This window comes from Chelon labrosus, assembly GCF_963514085.1.
Source record: "Chelon labrosus genome assembly, chromosome: 8".
Classification (NCBI taxonomy): Eukaryota; Metazoa; Chordata; class Actinopteri; order Mugiliformes; family Mugilidae; genus Chelon; species Chelon labrosus.
In genome coordinates this window covers 10,777,753-10,803,821 of record NC_140358.1, presented here as the reverse complement: position 1 = coordinate 10,803,821, position 26,069 = coordinate 10,777,753, and the positions used below count along the sequence as shown (strand labels likewise).

The 26,069-nt window shown below is 41.1% G+C and overlaps 1 protein-coding gene across 1 annotated transcript; it reads right to left on the bottom strand.

Annotated features, from left to right (window-relative positions):
• Positions 1-164: 164 nt before the first annotated feature.
• On the bottom strand, positions 165-24,514 carry slc16a2 (solute carrier family 16 member 2). Its single transcript, XM_084549929.1, has 7 exons — positions 23,484-24,514; positions 13,654-13,798; positions 12,694-13,186; positions 10,736-10,879; positions 8,744-8,972; positions 5,549-5,815; positions 165-5,445 (listed from the first exon to the last, which is right to left on the bottom strand). Exons 1-6 carry the CDS (start codon positions 23,911-23,913, stop codon positions 5,565-5,567), a joined length of 1,692 nt encoding a protein of 563 aa, XP_084406055.1. The 5' UTR covers positions 23,914-24,514; the 3' UTR covers positions 165-5,445; positions 5,549-5,564.
• Positions 24,515-26,069: the final 1,555 nt, after the last annotated feature.

The following is a 26,069-nucleotide window of genomic DNA, read 5'->3' as shown; positions in this document are numbered from 1 at the left end:
GCATTTCGTTTCTCTTTGAAACTCCGTGCCTCGCATCCAAAGGAGTCTGAGGTTAATCTCCAACCCTCCTGCATGACTAAAACACCTGCAGAGTGTAATGTGGAAGTGGAACATTTGAGGACTGAAAGCACACGGGGAACAAAAGAGCGACTAGCAATCACCGCTGACGATGGGTTATCATATTACACCTTTATTGTTGGTTTAATAGAAAACAAATGTGCCTCTTTTGATACAGATTAAAAATTTACGACAAAAAAAAAAAAAAAAACACAAAACACAAAAATTACATTTTCTTCTAGCAGCATGTCTTAATTTCAGATCTTGATGTAACTGGCCTTCTCATAACATTTTGCAAAACGGACAAAACAGAACTAGGCCTTTGTATAAAAAAGTAGAGCTTGTGTGGGACAGAGGGACAGAAGCGGGCAGCTTTAAGAAGTGAAGAGAGGCAGTGGAGGTTGAACTGCAGCGACCTTACTGGAGGTTAAGAAGTGGAAATTTTATCGGAGCCCTGCACTGAAATATCACTCATATGCTGTGTATTTCAATGTGTAAGGCTGCGGCACGGCCTGGGGCTGAGCGTCGCCACAGAGCCGTACAGAAACATGAATAAGAATGCGTGACCTGCAAAACATTAAACAATGGATTACTGCAACTGTGAAGACATGATGCCTACAGTCAAGTCAATATGCATGAATAGAGGGTTCCTATGACACGTGGCGAGAGAGTAGAAAGGAAGTCAGGTTGAGATTTAAAAAGAAATAAAACAAATCCTTCACAAAAATTAGTAATGATTACGTGTACTGGCAAAAAAAAAAATGCTCTTGCTTGAAGCGATCCATGGCGGTCTACGAGGAAATCATGGCTCAGCTTTATAATATTTAGCTATCCTGTTTCACATAGTGTTCGCGTGTTTTCGAACCAGTTAAACAGTAAGCAGAGAATGAGGTCAGAGGAGCAGAGAAATGGCACACCGCACAGGAGAGTAACAATACTTGGTATCGCAATAGCTTGAATCAAATCAGGTTGGCTTTTCTGCCAGAGGGAAACCAAACGAGACGACACTCAGGACAAGGCCAGGTTGCTTACAAGTAACTGACGGAAAATTCAAGCCGAATGAAATGGTTGAATAAAATATGATAAACTGTTTTAATAAGTAAATATGACACATTTGTTGTTAGAAAAAATGCAGTATAAAGATGTTTAGTTCAAGGTTTAAAATATGCATCGAATGTGCCTCTCTGAAGCTATGACCTGCATACGGTATGTTGAGCAAGCGAGCAGGAGAGCAATGTGACATTTTGTCCATCTTGGCTGTCAGGGGAGCAGCTTGTCCAACAACAGCAAAAAAAAAAAAAAAAAAAAAAATTAAAGTAATAATTCAGATACAAAACATTAAGTAAAACAAGTAGTCATGTTAGTAGTACATACACAGTTTAGGTAAAGTAACAAGGGGCTCGACTGTAGGTTTAGCTGTTCCTGAATGACTGCAGGCCGTGGATTTGAATGCTACTGGAGGCAAACGCTAACTTGGGAGTCCAGCTGAGCATTCGCCTTCAAGAGTCTGACATGGTCAGAGGAAGCGAGCCCAGTGATGCTGCATAGACAAAACAAACTGGCAAGCCAAACACTGGCTCAGCAGACACCATGCAACCATCCAGACGTCCCACATCATTTTTCACATCATCATTCCGCTCCTTCACATCTATATATTATTTCAGATCTGAACAGGTAAACCTAATTAACAGTTCTCTTTCCAGTAGTATCACCAACAGAGACAATAAAAAAAAACAAAAAAACCCACAAAATTTTCAAAACAATAAAACAATTTCAGGTTAATTAAAAGTTATTACAAATTGTACAGATACATGTAAGTTTTCTCTATTTGAATACCTACAGTAGGTTAATAAAAAGGAGCTCTCAGCTGGTTCTAACCAGAAACTGGGTGAGGCTGACTAAAATCAACAGATGAGGCTGGTCAGATAAAGTAAAACCAGAGAAAGAAAATAACAAGTAGAGATCTGATTTTCTACACGGATTTGTCCCAAGTCTAGGGACAATTCCTGGTCTGGTGTACAGCTATGCTACCGACGATGAGTAAATGTAAGGCAGATTTCTTTACAGACTGAGGTTACTGCTGTGACTGTCTTTTAGTCCTCGTCTCTTCTTCACTTCAGATGGTGACAAGGTGACGACGTACATACAAACATGTCAAAAATATATATATTTTAAACTTATTTATTGTTTCTGTTAAATTTCTTTTGAAACAGCTATGATTTGTGCACACAAACACAGCCAGCCTTTACTGACTTTACTGACTGGGTGTTAAACCAGGAGACTGAGGTCCTCCAATATCACCGCCAGAGGGGGAACCCTCTGTTGTTCACTCATTCATTTGCCAGATTGTGTGAGTTCAGTGACATAGGCCCCTAGTTTGACTGGTGCGTTTCGGTTACATCTGGTAAAGTGCAGCAGTAACTTAAAGATGGTGCTATACAGAAGCCGGATATGAACTTATTTATCAAACATTACCTCTCTATTTCTTATTTACACAGATGCTGTTCACATAATTTAATATCAGCTGTTAAGGCTACAGGTAATTCATTTTGTCTAATTTCATAGTTTCATACAAAGCATCTCCTGAAACTATTCCGAACACAAAATGTTGGGCAGAATGATGTCAATTCAGTTAAATAATGGACACAGTCATCAGAAATAACTTGAAATTGTTAGCTTATATGGCTGGTACAGGTACTTCTAATTCTGGTAGCCCATGTTTTTTTGTTTTTGTTGTTGTTTTTTAATCTTCTGTTTGCACTGCCAATAAAATCTAACATTACCTCTGTCAAACTAGAGACCTATGTGTGGACCCACTCCACTGCTTGTGGTCATGTGTAACATTAGATAAGGATATTAGACATTTCCATTACTGCATTTCTTCAATTACAGACAAGTAATATAAAGAGAAGCTATATAGTGACCACTAGCAAATGTGTAGGAAGAGGTAACAGTGAGCAGGAATGATGAGGATAAAAAAAAAAAAAAAAACAACAGAGACAAAACAAAGGTAAAATGAAAAGGGAAATATAAAATAAAACATTATGCACCAACTGTTTATGTGTATGGAAGTCTGATGTTTCCACAGTTTTGTGGTACCTAAAGAGACACTAATGAGGTTTTGGAGGAAGAAAGGCTGATTGAAGAGGCATGTGGCAGCTCTTTGTTGCTCTAAAAACACACTACACATATCAGCATAAAATATAAAAGTAAGTATAAATGGATACTGTTCCAACTGGATTGCTGAGGATTGTTTGAATACTGAGGTACAGACGTGTATGTTTCCTATTTAGAACGGTTTTGTCCTTTAGACCCAAAGAGCTACACTCAGCAGTGAGGTTTGTGCAGCTTTTAAACTCTGAAACAGAGAACACAGAAGCAGACTAAATAATGACAGTCACAGCAAAGAGGTGAAATGACGTAAAGGACTAGCAGCTGAATGTCAGAGCCTTTCCTTTTCCCAGTTCTCCTCACTGCTACTGATGTATGCATATTACCATGTCGTATGTCTCACTGTTGATTATTGCAGCTCTACTTCACATCTGTTCATTAAAGTTCATTGTTCGTGAGAACTTGTAATCTGACAGTGCAGCGGAGGTAAGTAGTTTGTAACATTTATGAAACGTAACAGTAACTACAAATTGTTGCCTTGAAGGGATATCGAGGCTGTGGTGTTTAGTTTCATTACTGCCAGTATAGTGAAGGATGCCGTTGTGGTGAGACTAAACTAAAGCAGCAGGCTGACTGGATGATCTTTGACATGAGGCCTGATGAGCAGGTGGGTCATTTGGCAGTTTTAACCTTCGTTTCCTCTAATCAACAGATTTTTTTTTTTTTTTTTATAGTATTTTCATATTATATAATCGCCACTAGTATCAAATGTACAGGTGCAGCACATGCACACATTTATATGGCTAACTTTGTGAGGACATTCACTGACATAATGCATTTCCTAGCCCTTTACCCTAACCTTAAACATCACAACCAAGTGCCTGAACCCTAAAGCCAAGTCTTCACCCTCAAACAGCCCCTTGAAAAGGGTGTGTGAAAATGACAACCGGCCACAGTGTTCTCACCTTCCCAGCATGTCCTCACTCTGATTGTCTGAAACTCAAATTGGTCCTCATAAAGATAGTTGTACAAGTACAGAGCAGAGGAAAACAATACAAAAATGCCTTATGTGACCAGAATCTAGCCATCAAGCTCCTGCAACGACTGCATGATTCCAACTCTTTGCACCTAAACAACTATAATAGTGTCCACACAGTACAAAACTATTGTCTATTATGTTTCAAATCCGTAACAAACACAGTTAATGCGGATTTGTCTAGCACCCTGCTAAAAAGTTAAAAGGCCGATAGAAACTTTAGAGTACAGTGACTGGAAAGAATCACAATCATTAAGGCTCTACAGACTCATGAGAAGACCTTGTATCAACTGTAGTGTTTAGTTTCATTAATTCAGGCAGCAAATGTTACCCCTTTTTCAACCTGCCACGTCCTACAAAGTCAAAAGACCGATACAGAAAACTGTTAAAAGATCTATCACCCTAGTTGCATATGAATCAGTGGAATCAGCAGGTGCCACGATCGCACATCTGTCCCCCATGCAGCCAGACTGGCAAAGAAATCGAAGGTATTAAGTTAAGGAGCCTGGCTGTGAGTACAGGGTACAGCCAAGGTCTAAAACTAGCGTGCAGTTGAGTTGAGGTGATTGTGTCTGGTGGCTCATCTATCAGAAGAATCATCTGTTACCTCTTGTGACATTTAAAATTTTTCAGCTGTCACTGGCAGAACACTCCCAACCGTAGACTACAGCTCAATGCAGCAAAACTGCGAATCAATCAATATGAGTTTCATCTACACAAACTAAATAAAAAGCATTGTGTTAAAAAAAAAAAAAATCAATGAGGTACTACATAAAGAAGTTGTGAATTTATCCCTTCACTGGTTCTTATCTTATATGCCTCTTCAACTTCACAATGTGTTTATAAAGAATCTAAAATCATAGTATTTTCTTATAGCTTCAAAAGCTAAGGTAGCAAGATAGATGCTGCGAAATCAGAAACTACTACCTTTCAGCGAGCACGTCTTCACCTCTTTCCTCTTGGAGGTATGTGTTACGACAGAGTCCCAACTGATAAAGCGATTGTAGTGGAGACTATGTTGTGCTTATACTCCTCCATCATCCAACGAGGATGTGCCTTCTTTTCGTCCTCTTTGTGGCTCGTAGCCAGTGGCGCCCTTTTCGACTTACTCAGCGTTAAATAAAAGCAAACAGCCAACAGTGGGAGGTTAAAAGGTCTGCCAACAGGAACTCGACAGTTGAGACTTCTGGTTGAGAGGAGGGCAATCTAAGGATGAGAAAAGGTGCTGGTGGGCTGAATCCCTGGTAAAATGGAAAGGACAATGTAAGAAGAAACGTGTGTGTTCTTACATATTTCTTGGTTTACATGCGTCAAATTCGCTTTATATGTGCAAGCTTGTGCAACCTTTTTAAGATGTGACTCAGATGTGTGTCTCTACGTCAGTGTAGCCTGGCAGGATGTCCCCGTTTGAAAAGCTCTTGGGTTCCTCGGGTGTTTGGGCAGTGGGCAACATGTGAGCAGTGGTGGACGTCTCCTCTGGGGACGACTGGCCTCGCTGGAGCCTGCGGTGTATCAGGGGTACAAAGAACAGCACCACACCCCCCACCACAGGAGGCACCCCAGCCAGGGAGAAGGCCACCGTGTAGTTCCCAAAGTAGTCATGCAGGAGACCTGGGAAGTGGAGGTAGGAAGATATAATTAATGTTGTCCTGTCTTATATCTAGAATTGCATCCAGGTGTTCTCCTGTCAGTGGTTTTAATTTTGTGGCTGATCAGTGTATATAGTATACATATATGTTTCCCCTGGTGTCCTTTCAAGTGTTTTCTTGCTGTTTCTAGTTGTGATTTCCTAGTTGTTTCCTGGTTGTTGGTACTTTTGACTCCTTTCAGTTTCTGGGATCATCCTATGTTGGACTACCTTCCATTTAATTGCTCTTTTGTTTGGACTCACTGTTGAACTACCTGCCTTTTCATGGCAGTACTTTATACCTTGAGTCCTTTTTATTAAATTGAACATTATCATTATCTTTGAAGAAGTCTTGCTTCTTCGAGTGCGTCCTGCGTTTGGCTCCTCCCTTTTCCCTACAACAGTAGAATGAAAAGATCAATACGTATCTGTGCAATAAAGACACCACGTCAAGTTTTTGCCTGCCTTAAGTTCAAAGTAGTATGTAAGTAACCCTTTTGCTTAAGGCGCATACGCATAAAAGATGCACATATACGTGTGCATGCAGGCAAGTATCGCCATTCACTGAGCTAAGCCGACACATACAACATATGCAAGCAATTCACCAACAAAGCAGGGACGGTGAAGACTGCTGGCAAGCAAAGACTGATGTCAACAATGTGAGATTCAAACTACTTAAAAACTGAGCCATGCAAATTCTGGAAATGGTAAGATAAGCTTAATACACAGACAGGAAGCAAAGGCAAACAGCAAGCATGGCTCAGGTCAGAGTTTGAAAATACACCTACAATGAATTTGTAATGGTTACCACTTCACACATTCCCATTTGTTCAGGTCTTTTTATGAATGGAAATAAAAACACAGAAATCTTCTGTTTTAGTGGGAGTTGTAGCAGCTCTGTAACACCTCAGTCTTATAGTGCAGCATCTCATACTACAGTACAGTATGGTGCACAAGCTGTAGTCTGTTGGTACAGGTTTGTGACAGAGGTCTGTACATGTTCAGAGGTATCATATTCTGGCAACAGGACTCCAGGAAGACGCTGTACCCAACTGGTTTTCGTTTACAAAGACCTCTAATAGACGTATTTGATATATCAGACAGGTTCCAAATTGCCAGAGGGTGTACTTTTGAAATTTGGATAAAGTAAATACTTGCTTTTGTAGGCAAACCACATCTTGACTCCAAGTCCGTACTCCACACAAAAGCATTAGAGTGGTGTCAAGGAAACACTGACACGCTGCTTTAAAACAGCAGCAGAAAATCTTAAGGATTACTTCTTCTGTTTGTTTGTTTGTTTTTTGTCTCACTTCCCTGCTGTTATAAGGAAGTGTACGCCAGCGTGTGTCTGTAGAGGGACATCTCATTAGAATGAATTTAGTGAAATTTAGATGGAAATAGTTTTTGGCCTATCAATGCACTACAGCCTGTAGCAAGGACAGGCTATAGTGCACTGAGCACACTATACTGTAACACACTATAGCACATCCACTCTGCAGCTGGTAAAATGACAGCCTATATTTATCTACACGAGCTAAAGCAAACAAACCATACATGCAGTACAGTAACAACGCAACGTCAACAAGTTCAACTAGCTGAACTTGTGACATGGGGGGGGGAGGGGTGCACTTACAGTGTTGTCACATATGCATTCTTGCTCAGGAACAGTACAGACTGTACAAAACAACTTAGCTACGTTGATATACTGATAATCTCTTTCAGACTCTGAAGGGCTGAGCTGCTTTTGTTTGGGTCAATATATGTTTTCAACGTATGTTTTGAATACTAACTATAATGAAGCGATTCAATAGAATACTTAGCCTTGATGTGTAGTATATTAGATATACACATGGTACTTGTCTGCACCGTGTCAGTTGCATATTTTGTTTGTCTGCAGAAGGTATCATAGGAACTGAAACCATTTGTCACTATACTGTACCTTATGTCTACATGCAGACCATTGTCTTCAGACTTCTACAATGCATTCATTTGAATAGTTATTATCTTTAAATGATCAGTGTTAATTATTCAGATGAATGGAAGATGGTATGCAGACCTACATTTGAATTATTGTATAATTAATTGTATTTACAAGCAGCACTGTTTTTGAGTCTGGCATGTTTCTGCAGAATGAACAACCAAGCACTGGCTATAGGGAGCATTTTTATTTTGTAGTGACAGCCTATGCAGGTCTTCCTGAACTCCTGTCTCCTGATATAGATAAGTAATTAATCCCCATCAATATTTCACTGACACCTAACATGTAGTGTGAAACAAAAGGCTGCATTTTGGACTGAGAGTGAACTGTCTCAAAAAAATAGTTTGTTTTGAAGAATTCAACAGCTGGGAAAGAGAGCTGTGAAAAACCTCTACATCAAAGGGCTCCAGTATGCTGGCGGAGGAGACAAAGATCAAGAAAAGACTTCCAGGGAAGCAAAGTGTTGGGTCATAAAAGCTTTTCAGGCATGTGTAATAGCTGGAGGAAACTGATAAAGCGCGCAAAAGCATTATCAAATTAGTGTGAGCAGTGCGATTACTGTTCTTCCATACACTTTTGTTATTAGAGAGTTGATGAAAATAACAGCAGACCTGAAGGAGTTGAGTACTGAGATCTGACCCTGTGTGTGTTTTTCTTCTTGGAAACAGCCTGCAGTTGGCCATGAGCCCAAACATCTCTAAATACAATCCACTGCGCAATCTATCCTGCTGTGCATTTGTCTTACTTTTGCTTTACTCTACGTCATTTTTCTACTCATGTCCAATTATTTTCATCTGCTAATACTAATCAACTTCTGTGTAACTTCTGCCAGAAACCTGAAGTTAGGCCAAAGTTCACTGTGAGTTCACTGTTGATTAAATCAGTGCTATACAAAAGTACATAGCACTGAAAAACAAAAGAGTGCGTTTCTTACCAGCAATGGGTGGACCTGCTGTCATGGGGAGGGCCATGAGGCCTAGAAGGTAACCTATGGCTTGTGAGGCCTGCATAGGCCCGACCAGGTCGAAGGCTATGGGAGCCATCATGGTGAGGAAGCATCCGTCACACAGCCCCAAGAACACACACACAACCACCAGCCACTCAAACACGGAGCACTGAGGAATCATCATGGACATCAGGCCCAGAGCCATGAAGGACACCACCTGAAATAGACATCAAGACCCATTAACAAACAGAATCCTATGTATAAACATGAATGCTCCCACATAAAAAGAACTAGTCAAAGTGGTGTATGGTGGAATAAACATAGAAATAAGTAAGAAACTAAACAAAAAAAATATACAAAATATCCAAAGAATATATAAAATGTCTTGTTTCAAATAGAAAGGAACTGTACATATTGTACATGGATGTGCATAACATGCTTTCAATGCCCTGGTTGAATCTGTTCATTGTAAATCACACTAACAACTAAATTAGCATTTAAACGCTTCCTGTTTGTGATTTCTTTAGTGCTAACGGGTGCAGTAAACACAGGCAGCCTTTTTGTAGATATAGGACAGTCCTCCACTTAGAACTTAACTGAAAAAAAGACATATTTAGGTCAGAAAAATGTAGTAAAACAGAGGCCAAAGTGTTCAAAAGAACAGAAAATACTGTATTAACTATTATTAATTAACAGCCTGGATTCTGGGAACACCCCATTAGGATTTTACTACCAATCAGAGCAATTTTCTTGTAAATAAATTCAAACAAATTCAGAATCTCCTGCTGTCCATCACTGCATGAAGCTCGCTCAAACAGTTTGAGTGGCCCAGCAGATATTCGCCGCTGCATAATCTACGCCCAATGAAGTAGAGCTTTCCCCCACAAATATTGAGGGACAGGGAAATTTCAGACCTGCGTCCAGACTAATAAATTAATATTACAACTATTATACAAGTATAGACATTTGTTATTTTCTGGTGCCTCCACAATAAAAGGTGCAGTCATCAAGGTCAACGTATAACTCTAGAGTTTCTGGACATAATTGAGTTGTTAGCGTGTGATTCACTGAAGAAGATAGACGGGATCAAAAACAGATTCCTTCAACAAAATACTGCAAACTGTACAGGGAAGTTCAGTGTCTTAACAATGAGTGAAAAGGTGTTGCTTTAAAACCTCCCACAGTTAACACATTGTACAAGAAATCAATGCAGATAGCACGGGATAATGAGAGTGTTTCTTTATCATGACAGCAGGGGGAGAAACTATTCACCAAAACACTGTAAACACATCCTCCTTTTCAATGAAAGCATTATTCCTGCACAATCTAAATGAATGGTAGTGCAAACAGAGCTTTAGAAATTTATATTTTTATGTTTTAATATCACACAGACCAGCACATTTTTAAGAATGCATGTCACACAGTGTCATTATTGTGCCATTCATTATTCTGTGAGTGTGTCTGTTAAGCTACCTGGATGATGCAGACACCCATTCAGCACAAGCAATGGATAATCTGTGTGTTTGCATTTAAGAGGAACACACAAACTAGCAAGAAATTACCAAGCCTGTTTGTATTCCCCTCTCAATAGCTCCTGTGCTTTACCGCCTCCTATTTTTTAAGACTCAAGGAAATCATCCCTGCTATTATCTAGCTGTTAAGTACTATGCCACTAGCAAAGCTGGTTCTCATCCTGTGGGAGCAAACTAGTATCTGAGTCATGTTTATTCGCAGCCAATACAAACATTGATAAAAATGTCTAAATTCCTGCAAGTAATATTAAATTACATTTTTAATAAAATTATATTGAACAAGCACTGGTCTCAGTGAAGTTATATGTACGACAAAGAGATGGGTAACACAAAGACAAATGAATAAAGTACTACACTATATTAGACCTTTTACTACTGTTACTTACTACCATTTTTAATTGCAAGCAATGTTCCCAAAAAACATGGAAAACATCAATTATTGCCTCACCTGCATATAGATCTTCTGTAAACCAGGAATGAGGTCTCCAATCTTGCCAAAAGCAAGGCGGCCAATGCCTGATGAAGCTCCAATGCAAACCAGGAGCACCCATTCCTTTTCAGTGCCCTTGAACTGCTCCTTCGCAAAGGACATCTGAGAGACACAAAATAACAGAACCATTAAATATGGATAATTTGATTGTCCTGCATTATATACACAACTGAGGCTGCAAACAACCTGATGGTGAACTGTATTTTTATATATTTTTTTCCATTTTGTAGCTCTATGTCTAAGAAGTCAGTGAACTCAGAATTTGGTGGAGTGCAAGAATTGTTCATCCATAATCCCAAATCTAGGTCTTATAATAACAAAATGTCTCCATCAACAGACCTTAGGAACAGCGGGACAGGAAGACCCAACGCATATAGGTCAGACCCTCCCACTCCCCTCAGTCATGACCCCCCAAATCAGATCCAAAACATGAAACCGCCCTCTGAAGTCTTTCCTGAACATGCTGGCCCCTTGTGAAATATTTGCTCTGCTTTGAAGAGCTCTACATTCATCAATGGCCATAGGATAGGCACGTTCAGGGACACAGAGAGGCCATACAGGAGAGGTTTCCTGAGGTGGTCAAGCCAATACAAAGGCCGGGGCTGTGTTTACATCTGGGCCTGGGCCTGAAACAACAGGCCTGACAGAGGGAGGCCGGAGCTGGAACATCCGACATCTGGATAGAGAGAGATCAGCTTCACAGCTCAACGCTGCAGCTTTACGCTTCATCCTCATCCTTTACTATCTCACCATCTCACACCAATGTCCGCCATAGGTCAAGCACAGATTTTGCAAAAATATTAGAATTTTGTATTGGGCTACCTGTGGAAAGCTACTTTGTACTTCGTAGGCATTGACTTGAAAGTGATTTGACTTCTTTCATTAAAGTCCAACTGAATTTGCATGTATATTCTTTTGTTTTATGATTTGTGAAAACATGATACATTTTCCCTTTGACTCTGTCTGTATTTGACTGACACCAGTTCACCAGCTGATCCCCAGCAGAGTAATTAGAGACAGGCCTGCACTCCCTGAGTGACAGAATGTTACTGATTCTCGCTAATATGGTTAAGTACAAATCTATTCAACACATGTAGACAGTTAATCAATAATATTGCTATTATTTGCACAAATGAGCACACAAAACATTACCAGAGATATGTGTACATCAGCAGAAACAAGTCAGAGAAAGAAGAAAACAGAGAACACTTGACTCCATCGTCAGAAACCTGGCAACTGAGCTTCTCTCAAACCCTACTGTAAAACTCAAAGGGACAAGCCAGACAGTCAGCCCCTGCTCATTTGCTGATATGCATTCCATTGCCCACTCTCTGAAAATCCCACAGAAAATAAACTGCATCAGAACACCCACAGTGCGAAAGTATGGCTCTGACATCTTTGGCCCTGCTTTTCCAACTCCATTACCCAAGCCAGTGAAGGGATGGTCGCCAGTCTATCGCAGGGCTAACACAGAGAGACAGACAACCATTCGTACTCACATGCACACTTACGGTCAATTTAGAATCACCAATGAACCTAATGAGCAAGTCTTTGGACGGTGGGAGGAAGAACCCGGAGAGAACCAACGCACACACAGGGAGAACATGCAAACTCCACACAGAAAGGCCCCAGATGGAATCGAACCACATTTCCACAGATACCCAAAATACACTAATATTATGATATAGTATGCCATATGAGGCAAGGTCTTAGCACAAGAGAAATAAACGGAAGACTGCAAAGCTTTATTTCGTAATCCATTAACATCTATCAACTACAAAAGGAATAAAACATTGTCAGCAGGCTTTTGCAGAATAGATATGCAGAAAATAGCAACTCTGAGAGGCTGTAATTATTATGAAACATTATTTATGTCGGAATCAACACAAAATGCTGAACAGAAGCATGGCCCTTACCAGATGGACATATGGCACGAAGTAGCCTAATACAGCTGTAGCAACTCCAAAAGCCCACACACGGTATGTCACGATGTGAAACACACGCAGATTGAAGTACTTCCTGACCCTTGCTATGGCCCTGCTCCACTTGCTCCCAGTCGGAGCGGTAGCCTGGGTCTGGGATTCAGATGGGCCAGGGCCCATGCCTGGTGGGCCCATGCCTCCCCCAGTGGGGAGCAAAGGTTTGAACATAAGCGCCAGTAGGGCCTGGACCAGCATGAAGAGGCTGAGGATCTGGAAGGTTCTGCTGAGGCCCAGAGGTTCCACCACCTTACTGAGAAAAACTGGGAGGCCCATGGAGAAGAGGCTGGCACCGGCCGTCACCACGCCATTGGCCAGGCCCAGGCGCTGGCGGAAGTAGTGACCGAGGATGACCAACGAGGGCTGGAAGGCAAAGGAGGAGCCACAGCCGAACAATACGCCATACGTGAAGTAGCGAAGCATCAAGGAGCTGGTATTGATAAGAAAAGGGGAAATGAAGATAAGACGTGGAACAGGAGGTGAAAATCCTCATGAAATGTTTCAGTTATTGTTGGTTTGCTAACACAATCATTGTTGCAGAAACTAATTATACAAACAAGCAATACAAACATGAGATTTATAATAAAAGATGTGTTACAAAGCAAATAAGGCAAGAAGGCAACATTAGGGTTTTACAGTGAACATGACCTTTAACCTTTTGGGCATACAATGTCATCACTTGGTCATTTTATTTTTATAGATTCATCAGTGCCCGAGTGCAAAGTGATTTGTCAATCTTTGTTGCAAGTGTATAAAGAGATATGTTGTGAAAGAGTGAAGTCAAGATATTACTTTAATATATCAGTGCTGAAAAATTGTTAACATAGTATTCAAATAAAATCCTTTTAGCTGCAGTGTGAATTTTACAAATTATGTATCTTGACGGGTGGATCTTACTTTGCAAATGACGTACTAAGCAGCCCGATAAAAGCCAGTACTGCCCCACCGACGGCGGTCTTCCTACAGCCGAAGTGGTCCGTGAACATGCTGACCACAGGTGAACAGAAGAAGATCATGCCCATGGCCAAGGCCCCGACCCAGGCTGGAAATAGGAAGATGAGAGGAGAGAGAATTCATTATCAGAAAAATGTTGAAAGCCTGTATGTTGTAGTATCACCTGATGTAACTAAAATAAAATGTTACACCTGTTTGTGTTGTGTGTAAGTCAACATATAAAGTGCAACAGACATACAGGACACAATACTGTACAGCACAACAGCCAAATAGAAGAAGTCTGTGCTCCACGGATACATGGGGCCACATCTTTTTGCCATTAAACCACCACGACACACTGTATCTAACTACAGTATTTGCCCTCAAGCAGCTTCATTATTACTTACTGTACTCAAACAGCTGTGGCATATATCCTAGGCCTGGGCAGTTTCAATGTGGTATGGTAGTCTGGGATATTTAGAAATCCAAACGGTATCATTTTCAAGATCATCAGAAATGCAGATGCCCTTCTGTTGAACCACTACGCTGTAATGTAACTATGCTGGATATGTTGTGATGAGCTAAATTAAAGCTAAAATAAGAAAAATGGTAAGAAATGGTGAGAACAGGAGCAGTAAAAACAATGCATCTGTCCTCTTTTAGCTTTTAGAGGGTATTTTGTGTTTATACTTGTTGATGAAGGCAAGCCAGCACCAGAGTGTGACTTGAGAGTAGATTTAATCTGTCATCTTATCTCTTTCAGGTGTTGTGTTTTATTGTGGGGGTAGATGCTACTATGACACTTTGCGTGTCTTACAAACGGTGTACAGAGTTTTAACACTGTTACTCTTGATTTTTGGAGCTTATAAAAACTGCCTAATGCAATGCTCTGTTAGTGCGACACACAGATCATTGTCCTTTACAATACATTGCGAAGCTGTGTTCCCTAAATCTGACTCCATTCTCCATTCTGACTTGTCCCGTCCAGTCACCTAACGACTCCCGTCCCATGGGAATCCCACAAGAAAAATCCCCAGTGAAATGTCATAAAAGTATGAAGGTAGGAAAAAATAGGCCCAAACCTAGTAAACTTGGCACAGAAAAGAAAAAGAAGTGGGAAAAAAGAAAAGAAAAAAAGATGTAATTTTATAGTATAATCTTTTTTTGCTTGTGACATTGCTGCCAAAAAAAACCCCCAAAAAAACAAGAAGGGCTTTATGGATGTATCCCTGAACTTGTATATAAATCTTTGTGTCTGTCCAGATTTCTTTGACAGATTGCAATCTGTTTGCAGACGTGGTGCCACTGGCCTCAATGAAGGCCACAGTCAAAGGCAAACATGCTCTTCACGTAGAATATTACACTTAAAACGCATTATAGGCATTTCCTTACTCAGAATCTCAACATGAATACAATTATGTCCTTTCAGTAAATGTCACATTTGCAGAAACTTTGAGTGGCAGTTCGCTACAATTTTACGTAGTTCTGCTCTTTACTCTGCACTCACTGATCATATAGATCAGACACGCTCTGTGAGATTTCTCATGGTGATTTAGCCGATCAAACGTGAATCAGAGTGGATAATTCTGGCCTGTGGTGAAATATTCATGCAGTGTTAAAACATAACGAGTCTGAAATCCTCCAACAGAGACACTGCGTACCCTGTAATGCAAACAAACACTTGTCTGTGGCCAGTCTCCCAGGGAGCAAAGGTAGCATTAATGTCTACCATGGTGTCTGGGCTCTGGGTCACATTGATCTAGCAGCTCAATGAAAATGAGACCAGACAGGTTGAAGGACTTATTTGTCTATTTACACATACGTACACACACACCCACACCCACACACTGAGTTCAGAGTGAAACAGGAGCTTGACAGCATTCTGTACGCTGTCTTTGTGTGGAGGTCAACCTAAACATTCTGTACTCTACATGTACAACATAGGCCCGCTGGAACGTATGGGAAAGGGTGGGACTGTATCCGAGCATTGCTATAGTTTATTTATCCAAATGGAACAGGGCATAGGAATTTCTGTTGCTTGATATGTCCTTCATGAACTTCCACCATTTTGCAACTTTCCTTATTAATTGATTCAAGTTTTGCAGCGTGACGTGACCGCCCCAAAAATATACTTCATTGGCATTGGGAAAATGTTTTGATATTTCATCTCTGTGCATTTCAATCATGTATATATTAAAACTACCCTGGTATTCCTGTGGATGCGGCTTTGACGCATACCAACCCCCTAAACCCTGCTGGAAAACAACACCCCCTCCTCCAGCAGTACAATGCGCCCGGCACAAACTGCTTAGACAATTATTCAAGGATTGAGACAAAGGCTTGTACCCAGGATCCACTCAAACAAAACTGATCCACAGAGGCCCCACCCCAAAACCCACCAGACAAAAAGGATCTGTTGTCCTATCTGTTTTGGCGGCATGAGTGGAACCTGCGCAATGTTAGGCAAGATATTTTAATAACGTGGCTGATAAATTCTATTTTTACATTTACATATGGTTGTTTTACATAATCTCCCAACACAAAAATGGTGTACAAGTTAGGGAGAAATAAATGCCAAAGTTTCAGGAGACTGGATTAACCTACTTCTCTTAATGAGCCAGGGTTTGGGTTTCCCATAAGCACTTTAGCATCATAACTGCACAATAATGCACTACTGAGCTAGAGAGCTAAGAACCACTCTCCTCTGGGACTCAGTATGCTGCAGACTGGTAGTTGTTCAATGACCTCCATGACTATAGTGGCATCCTAATTCAATAGTAGGATCCTTATGGTCCAGGAAAACAACCTACCACTTAGACGGTGTGTGCAATCAATCCTCACGACATAGTCGAATTAAACGAATAGCTCGAAAATGTAATGACACACACAGTTCTAAAGATTAATCACCTATGTCTGCACAGACCCAAACCACTGACAGAACCATGTCAGTCCTACTGTGGTTGGTCTGCAGTCTTTACTGATGCCTGGAAATCAGAAATGTATGGCAACAGCCTTGAGTGGTTCTCCTACTGGGATTACTCTTGACCTCACTGGTATTTCTCCAGCTATGCATTCTGTTTCTTGACCAATACAACATGTCCCAATAAGTTTGTCTGGAAAGACCACAGACTCTTAACTCATTCCCTGCCAGTAATTTGGGTGGCTCCGATCTGGACATGCACTGCACTATCCTAACTCCTGTGTCTTTCTCTTTACGGTGCATCATTTCAGCCAAGACTCGGGAACAGAATGTTTTAGACAGCCTTGGATAACCACTGCTCATTTTGGCTTTAAATTGAACCGCACTTAATGTTACAGCACTGCAATAATGTGGAGTACCCTTGAAGTGGGTGCCTCTTTGCAGACGAGGGCACATTAGTGCCCAGTTTGACTGAACAGTGACGACACCACCACTGAACAGAACAAAGAAAGCCAGTAGCTTTCGCCAAAAGTTCTGAGACAATCTGAGTAGTGTTTAGTATTGACTGAACCCATGTAGAGAACACTATAAACAAGATCTCATTGCTACACCATCTCCTCTCTATTCTGGCCAGCAGCACCAAATCGAACTCTCATTCCCCTTGCCTTGACACAAGCAAAGGCCTGTGTGTAGACCGAGTGCAGTGTGCTCATTAGGGAGGATTAGGTTCAAACAAAAGGAAAAGAACACAGCGAGGGACTCTGAAGTGTTTGTGTGTGGTAGTAATGAGGAATCTTAACAAGCTTTCTACCCTTTTCATGATGAATTCACTCCGACAGTGAGAGAGAAATTCTATAGGATCCATCTGTACATTAGAGTAACAATTGCCTTAGGATAGAAAAACACCGTTGTAATTTTAAAGAGGCAGTCTCATTTTATGAGAAATTTACCAAAATCTGCTTAGTTTAGGCCTGTATACATTCATACGTGTAATTTGTGGGTTTCTCTGTTTTGTGAACTATGTACATTTTTGTCAAAACATACTAGAGTAATATGAACATCACTGCTTTTTTACTGCTGTGAGTGTACTTACTGTGAGTCATACGTGCCTTTGAGGTCTTACAGCCCACTGCAAAATAACACTGACATTTAAGTCTGCATTAATCTAATTAATCTCAACACTGCAAAATAATTACAAAAAATTACAAAATGATTAAGTAAGGATTACAAATGCTCTTGTGCCGCACTTGTTTACAAGCAGGATTGGGAAAGTGACACCATTTTGTTGACTTGGCAATGTCTTCTGTGGCATTGGCTTTGAAATGAAATAATGAGGTTTAAGTGCCACCTTTCAGATTCAGTTTGAGTCATTCACATCATACGACCAGCGTAGGAATTTTGGCTTTTTAGTTCTCTAAGTAAAGCAGGAAGTACTTTACAAGAAATCTCTCCACATTATGCTTTGTGGATTATCCACAACAACAAATACATTGTTCTGGCAAAGATTTGGGGTTTGAGTGGTACTTACAAACTTTTTTTTCACCTGCAATGCATCAACTGCCATTATTTATGACAAACAATGCAAAAACAAACAACAAAAAACTAAAATAACAGCATTAGTCCCTGTCATTATCACTGTTTCATTTCAAATCCAGTGTTCCATAACAACTCCAAAACACATTGCTGTCCAAGCGCTTTCTGACGACACCGTATGTGGTTAGGAGAGAACAAAGGGAAGTATCCCCTCAGCTAAACAATGCGACATGTTGTGTTTGAAATTGCCTTGGGTACTCACTGTCAAAGAAACAATAGCCATACATATTTTTGTACTATTAACGGAAATAAGAAGGTACAAGAACATTGCCTTGATGTGGAAGTCCGTTCCCTCAAGACTACATGAAATGCCCTTTGCAGGTGCTGAGGATGTACAATATGTTATGTGACGCACATGATGGTTCCAACAGAAAGCACAACACAGGACGTCCCACCGTGTGTTTGCAGTGTAGAAATCCAACACAATTAGACAGAAATCCTAGAATCTTTTTCTATGGTTAACAATGCACCAAAGACTAAAACAAGTAGCACAGCCAAGTGATGCCTTCATTTTTACAGTCACCAAAGAATCGTTCAAACGTCACTGGCATTTTTTTTTTTTTGGTGGTGAGTTCAAGGTTGCCTTGTTTTAGCATCAGCTACCTCCAGAGCTAACTAGATTACCATATCAAGTTCTGAAAGTCTCTTACTTTTTGTGGATCTGAATATGCTACATAAAACATTTTATGAGTTAAACATATTCTTAGTTCCATTACAAACCTACAAGAGTGGATCTTAGGCTGGTAACAATCTCAGAGCTTTGAGTTCATATTTCTTACCAGTAAATTAGTTCAGCTTTCTAGTTGTGAAAAGGACAATGCTTCATATCACCTGACCTCTGCACAGCACTGAAAAGGGTGACTTTGCATTGTTTTTCAGTCGGTACTTCTTATTCCATCTGCTGGAAAACTATCTAAAATAAACACATTCATTCAGTGGCGTTAAAAAGAACACACAATGAACATGCAGTGAACACACAGTGATCAGACCTTTTGCTGCAAGTCCTTTCTCACTTTTTCTTTCTATTGTATCATCTATATAAAGGGAAATCTCATCTCTATGTACCTGTTTATGAGTGCGAGGAACCCGTAGAGACTCTGATCCAACCTGAACCCATTCCCCTGCCCCTTGGAATGCAAAAAATGCCACAATGAACACTGATCTGCCAACCTGGGATTTCCAACTCCCCTGGAGATACTGGAGAAATCTGGGGCAGCGGAGGCACGACAGAGCACTACACGGAGCACGCCAGTCTGCTGAGGGCTTGTTAATCCTGTGTTGACACATTTGATCAAATACTTTTGAGACATATCCTAAACAGGAAAGGGAATAAAAGATTACATTTTTAACATTTATAAATATATAAAAGCTTCAGCTATAATCCTATTAAATGGTGCTCATGCAGGTCTCAAGAGTTTCCCCAGTTTCCCTCACCACTGCATGTGTAGCATGCGACGATCCTATTCTAATTAAATGCAAATGTTATACGTGTGTATTTCATTTACATGTTAGAGTGCTGCAACGTTTTAAGGGCTGTGTTACAAGCTTTTCAAGCTCCTGAAGAACTCCGGTACTGACACCAATCCCTTTTGTTGCCTTAAGGTAACAACTGCCAACTATATATTATCAGTTTCAGACTTTCAGAAAAGTTACATTTCACCCTAAAACCAAAGATGGCCATGCCAAATAGAACAGGACAAGGTCGCACAAAAACAACAGTGGTGTAATCGAACACACAAGACATTTGGACCACAGACTAAAGCAAATATATTTTTCACTTGCATGTTACCACTACTACTGCATTACTACACTATCAGGTCTTCGGAATCAAATATACAATAATTTAGTATGTGTCCAGGAAAATGCATGCCTCAGAGGAGTTTCAGGTCTTTCCTGTTACAAACGAGTTCACACAATGCCGATTAAACTTATCTGCATTGGGTAAATCGAGATTTTTAAATCTGTTTTTTTGTGTCTCCATTCCTGTGGTGGCAGTGATATGTTTTACGTCAACGAACAATGACTGCCAGGGAAGCGACCACAGCGTTGGAGACAGAGTATGCTACAGCTGTTAGGAGTATAGCAAAGCCTGTGGCGGAGAAACGAAAGTTACAAACGTACTAAAAATTCATCATCTTTAGGGGTCAGAAAGAATGAAACTGAACCTAGGGAAGTGTCCAAGAAACGTTCCTGAAGGTGCTTTCGAAGCAAGTATGTTGTTCGGAACATGGGAGCATTAAAAAGAGTGGTCATAATCTGCTTGCAATCACTCCACGAGAGCAATCGTTAGCAATGACCCACAAACCGATACGATGCATTATAGTTACATAACCTCAGCATTGTGCCTTCTTAGTAGATACATTGTTGTTTAACATTGTTATGCTCCACTGGATGCACAAACACAGATTACAAGCGGCGTAGGTCGTCTTCATTGGAGAGCGGTGAAAGAAGAGAATGTGAAGGCTGGGGGACTGTAGACTGTACTGTCATAGGCACTTGTTCACAGTGTTAGTGTAAGACTCCTTTGCTGACTTCTTCATTAGAGGGACTTCTAATGAAGCCTGCTCTGCATTTTTCTTAACAAGGCAACTAATTAATATTACTTAAAAATGTCTTTAACATCACAACATAAACGGTACCTCTGTTTTGTGCCTTATCAGAATCTTTCTAATGCTCTGTTCCACACTTTTGCCGTATAAATGTAAATCATTTCAGCAGCAATGAAAAATCGATCCCTCATTAACTCAGTTTCTTTCTTCTGCCCCTTCACACATATTCCCAGCTTTGCCAACTCTGCACAAAGCGCTGCGTTTGGAACTTCTCTCCCACATTCGGCGGACCCATGTTCAATTGCACATCACCTCACGAGAGGTTATAAAAGCATCCCCCTTTTTTTTTTCCTTTTTCATTTTGGTGCTGGATACGAGCACTTACTCCACCACCTCGACATGTGTGGCTACAACAGGAACGAAACCACTGATGTGTCACTGAGGTGCCATTATGTGATCATTGAGCAAAACAACTTCATAAGCGATCTCTCCTCTCCTCTTGTATATATAGACATGTTTACAGGTATATATGTGTGTGTATTTGTGTATTTATGTGCATATGTATATAGGTATGCATGAATGTATTTATGTGCATATGTCTGCATATACATGTGTGGGTATACTCCATAATGCATGTACTGATCCATATATTAATATTAGATTACACTTTTTTTTATAAATACAGTATTATTGTAAAATACTACGTGTGATCTTAACTTCCTGTATCTCCTCAAACTGCATAACTGTGAAAGGATTCTTTACAACGGCGGCTATAATAGTTAAGCTGTTCCCCAGGTTTTCTTCTGTTGCCAACGGAAAAAGGTCAAGACTCAACCTACTCACTTAATCCCTTCACATATGAGCACAACCGGCAATTAAATCCAAGGAACTGCTAGAGACAAGTGAATCAGACCAGAAATGCCTTGCTTGCAACATATTGAGAATACCCTTTTCAGATGGCTCTCAGAAAGAAACTGTTAAAGATATTACCTGGCTCAGCACTTACATAAACATAGAGAAAATGAAACGCATCGTGTTGGAGCCTTTGAGTTTGTTTTCTTTCCCACGTAACTGTCTTCATACTGATAATAACAAAGAACTGAATTAGTTCCAGGGAACAGTCTTAGGAACATCCCTTCCCACATCGTGACCTTAACCCTCCCTGGAGATTGTGGAGCTTGACAGGAATTTAAGAAAAATAACCACTCCTGTTGCTGCATGATCCACGTGTTCAAAACACTTTCTCCCACAAAAAAATCTGGACTGATCAGTACGCTGCAGTACCAGCTTCCATAACTTAAGCATTGAGGAAAGGCAGGAGGATCCCCATCCTGAAAAAAATTACAGATTTATTCAATAGTTGTTAACACAATCCTGTCAAGGTTCTCAGTCTTCCAAGTCATGGTATATCTAATTTATTATATTATTTATAATATAGTGTATTTAAGACAGCAAGGTACACATTTTACCAGAGAAGACAGATGGTTTGAGAGGGGAGCAGAGGAAGCCATCTGTGTGAAACCAGAAAACCCCTGCCCAAGCAGGGGTGGTGGACTGAGATATACAAAACATTGATTTACAAAGCAGTCTTAACATCTGTCTGTTCACACCTTGACACTGGAGTCTTTGGTCATTACAGGGTGAAATGTCATTCATTGTAAAACTGGATCAAAACAAATTCCTTCAGTTACAGATCGTTAACAGACCCTAGTCATGTGAGTTTTAGGTGGGTAAAACCCACAGATGTTTCAAATTAAACCCTAACTTCCCACCCGCACCATTTAGAACTGAAGAAGCTGCTGAATGAGTGGTGAAACGTCTTTAAGAAACCCAAAAGCATCTGTTACTTTTTTCCTTTTTTTGGACAGTTCAAAGGTTGTAGTATTTACCACCATCTAAGAATAAAATCTCCAGAGAGCCAAACACCAGCGCTCATAGAATTGGAGCTTATTCGAAGAGGCTAAACTGTCACATTTCTGTAAAATAACATTCCTACAATGAGATGTGTTTCCTTGTTTGCTTTCCATTCTGCTTTTTACACCACTCCATATCAAAGTCAGGTTTTAAGAATTCAGTGAAGGCCATGTACTACAGAATCCGTGGTCAATAGCAGCTTTAATGTGACACAGTTAATACAAATTCCTAGAATCATATTGCCACAAGTATTAACCCTAGTTTAAGTCCTGCCTTGTTGGGTTAAGTACAGCATGCCCACTATAACTTTAAGGCCTCAGGGTGAAGACTTTATCAATGGTCCCTTGGTAACAGACAGATTTGCTTTGCTGGTTAATAGAATCACAGTAAAATTGGCTTCAGTGAATAGATAGCAAGCACAGTGCTGGTCACTTAGGTACCTGGTACTGATTAACATAAATTATTGTCCTAAGACTCAGACAAAGGCGTAAGGAGCAGGCTGTGGATGCACAAATGCCTGAAACCTATATAAGAACTAGATGCAATTTAAATGCATTGATGAGGACATTGTAATCCACTTCAACATCCTCTTTAGACTGATACATATCTGTGACATAGGCTACATAGTAACCTATTATCACGTATTAGGCTACTATTGAGCTCGTGTTACATTAAAATGTAGCTGATTTTATTGTGGTGATATACTTTTAAATGACAGTATAGTCGTGCACATTTAATTTCTCATATTATGACAGGCATCCGTGATAAACTGCCCCTCTGGTCATCAGTTGATGTGATGTTTCACCTCTGGTACTCACCCACTTTGAACTGAGACGCCGGGTCTTTCGGGTCTGCGTGCTGCTCCACCAGCATCATGTGCAGGATGCCGAAAGAGTTCTGAATCCCGAAGATGGACCCGTTGCACCAGGTTGCAGCAAAAACAACAAGCCAGCCGAAGCCTCCTTCTGGGGGTACGAATCCGGTTCCGTGGTCGTGCCTCTCCACCTGGACCCCCACCTCGGATTCAGTAGCCGGGGAAAGCGGCGGCTTGCATCCGGCCTCGATCAGCTGCACGTCGCTGTCCTCCTTCGCGATTTTCCTCTCGCTCTCCGCCGCCTGGTCTCCCTTGGTCTTGTCTGGTTCTTGGGATGCGTCGCTGGGCTCCATCTGTGGAGCCGGAGCCGGCTGCTCCGTCCGGGGCTCTCCGCTGGACGGCTGTGCTTGACTGTCTAACCCGTTGATCTCCATGCTGTCTGGACTGGTGGAGAGGTTACTGTGGGCTCTTGGCTCACATGCATGAGATATAGGTCACTGACATAAGAGCGCTGATTTGAATAACAGATTTGATTGGCTATCTGTTAAATGTGTACGACGAACGGTCCTTTACTGGCGGACAAACCTCCTACACGCTTGCTGTTGCCCAAGTCTGAGCGTCAACTTCAGCGGATAAACCCCAACCTGCCCGCGGTACTTGTGTCATTCTGGTCGGAGGTCTGATTCCAGGAATTAGCAGGCGCCGCCTATTCGTCCTTTGACATAAGCCCGTGTGAGGTTTCTGCGAACTGCCTATAGAGACTTACGCCGTATATTTACTTCTGTTGGAGCCAAACCATCAACCTGTGAAAACGTCCGCTCCGCCTCGACGCCGCGGCGTGCTGTCACGCAGTCCGCGCACCTTCCGGTGTTAAAAGAAACGTTCTCTCTCTCGCGCTCTCCCTCTTTCATCTGACATCTTTACACGGTGGGAATGTAACATAGGTAGGCCTGTGTGGATCCTGGGGGCTGTCTCGTCTCGGTTTTTAAGTGTCAACACGGCCACTGCCGTCATTCAACAGCTCGCCCCCGCCTCCTTTCCCCGGCAGATGGACGGTTGGAGAGGTTGGAACCAATGGTGGAGCTCCAGTACAGTTACTGTACAGTCGTGTCTTCTCACGGAAATCCCCGAGTGTGGCCGATATTCGTCTTCGGACTGGAGTAGTAAAAACATCCTGTATTTAGCGTAGACGTACGTTTTAGCTGCATTTTCTAACACAAGTATTCACAGCGCTTCACTTTTTCCACATTTTGTTATGTTACAGCCATATCCCAAAATGGATTAAATTCATTTTCCCCAAAATTCTAAACACCCCATAATGACAACGTGAAATAAAAGTATATATAAGGTACCACAGTTGACAGAGCATGCCAGAGAACAAACCGAGCATGAAGTCAAAGGAATTGTCTGTCTTGAGGCACAAATCTGGGGAAGGGAACAGAGAGATCTCTGCTGCTTTAAAGGTCCCAAGCACAGTGGAAGAAGTTTGGAACCACCAGGACTCTTCCTAGAGCTGGCAGGCCGTCTGAACTGACAGAAGCCATTCCTCAGTAAAAGGCACATGGCAGCCCACCTGGGGTTTGCACCTGAAGGATTCTCAGACCATGAGAAACAAAATTCTCTGGTCTGATGAGACAAAGATTGAACTCCTTGATGTGAATACCAGGCATCGTGTTTGGAGGAAACCAGGCACCGCTCATCACCAGGCCACTATCGTCCCTACAGCGAAGCATGGTGGTGGCAGCATCATGCTGTGGGGAACTGGGAGACTAGTCAGGATAGAGGGAAAGATGAATGCAGCAATGTACTGAGACATCCTGCATGAAAACCTGCTACAGAGCGCTCTTGACCTCAGGACAATGGTTCATCTTTCAACGGGACAATGATCCTAGGCACACAGCCAAGATAACAAAGGAGTGGCTTCAGGACAATATAGTAATATGCTAATTTGTACATTTTGCTTATACTATTTTATTTTATTTTACTAGATTTTATTTACTTATTTTTATTTTGTTTTATTTAATCTTTCTTTTATCTGTGGTTCTTACGAGTGTTACTGCTACTGTGACCAAGCAGTTTCCCTTGTGGATGAATAAAGTTTATCTAAGTCTAAGTCTAACTCTGTGAATGTCCTTGAGTGGCCCAGCCAGAGCCCAGACTTGAATCTGATTGAACATCTCTGGAGAGATGTGAAAATGGCTGTGCACCGACACGTCCCATGCAACCTGAAGCAGCTTGAGAGGTGCTGCAAAAAGGAATTGGCAAAGATGGCCAAAGATAGGCGTGCCAAGCTTGTGGCATCATATTCAAAAAGACTTGAGGCTGTAATTGCTACCAAAGGTGGATCGACAAAGTATTGAGCAAAGGCTGTGAATACTTATGTACATGTGATTTCTTATTTTTTTAATTTTCAATAAATTTGCAAAAATCTCAAAAAAGAATTATCTAAATTAAAAGTTAGCAAAAGTTAACAATACACACCATTCTCTTTTTGCACATTCTCTTCTTTTGTTGTTCAAACAAGCGTTTTAAAGTTATGAATAAAGCCAGAATCAATGTGAGCAGTACCACTGAAAATATGGGTTGTATT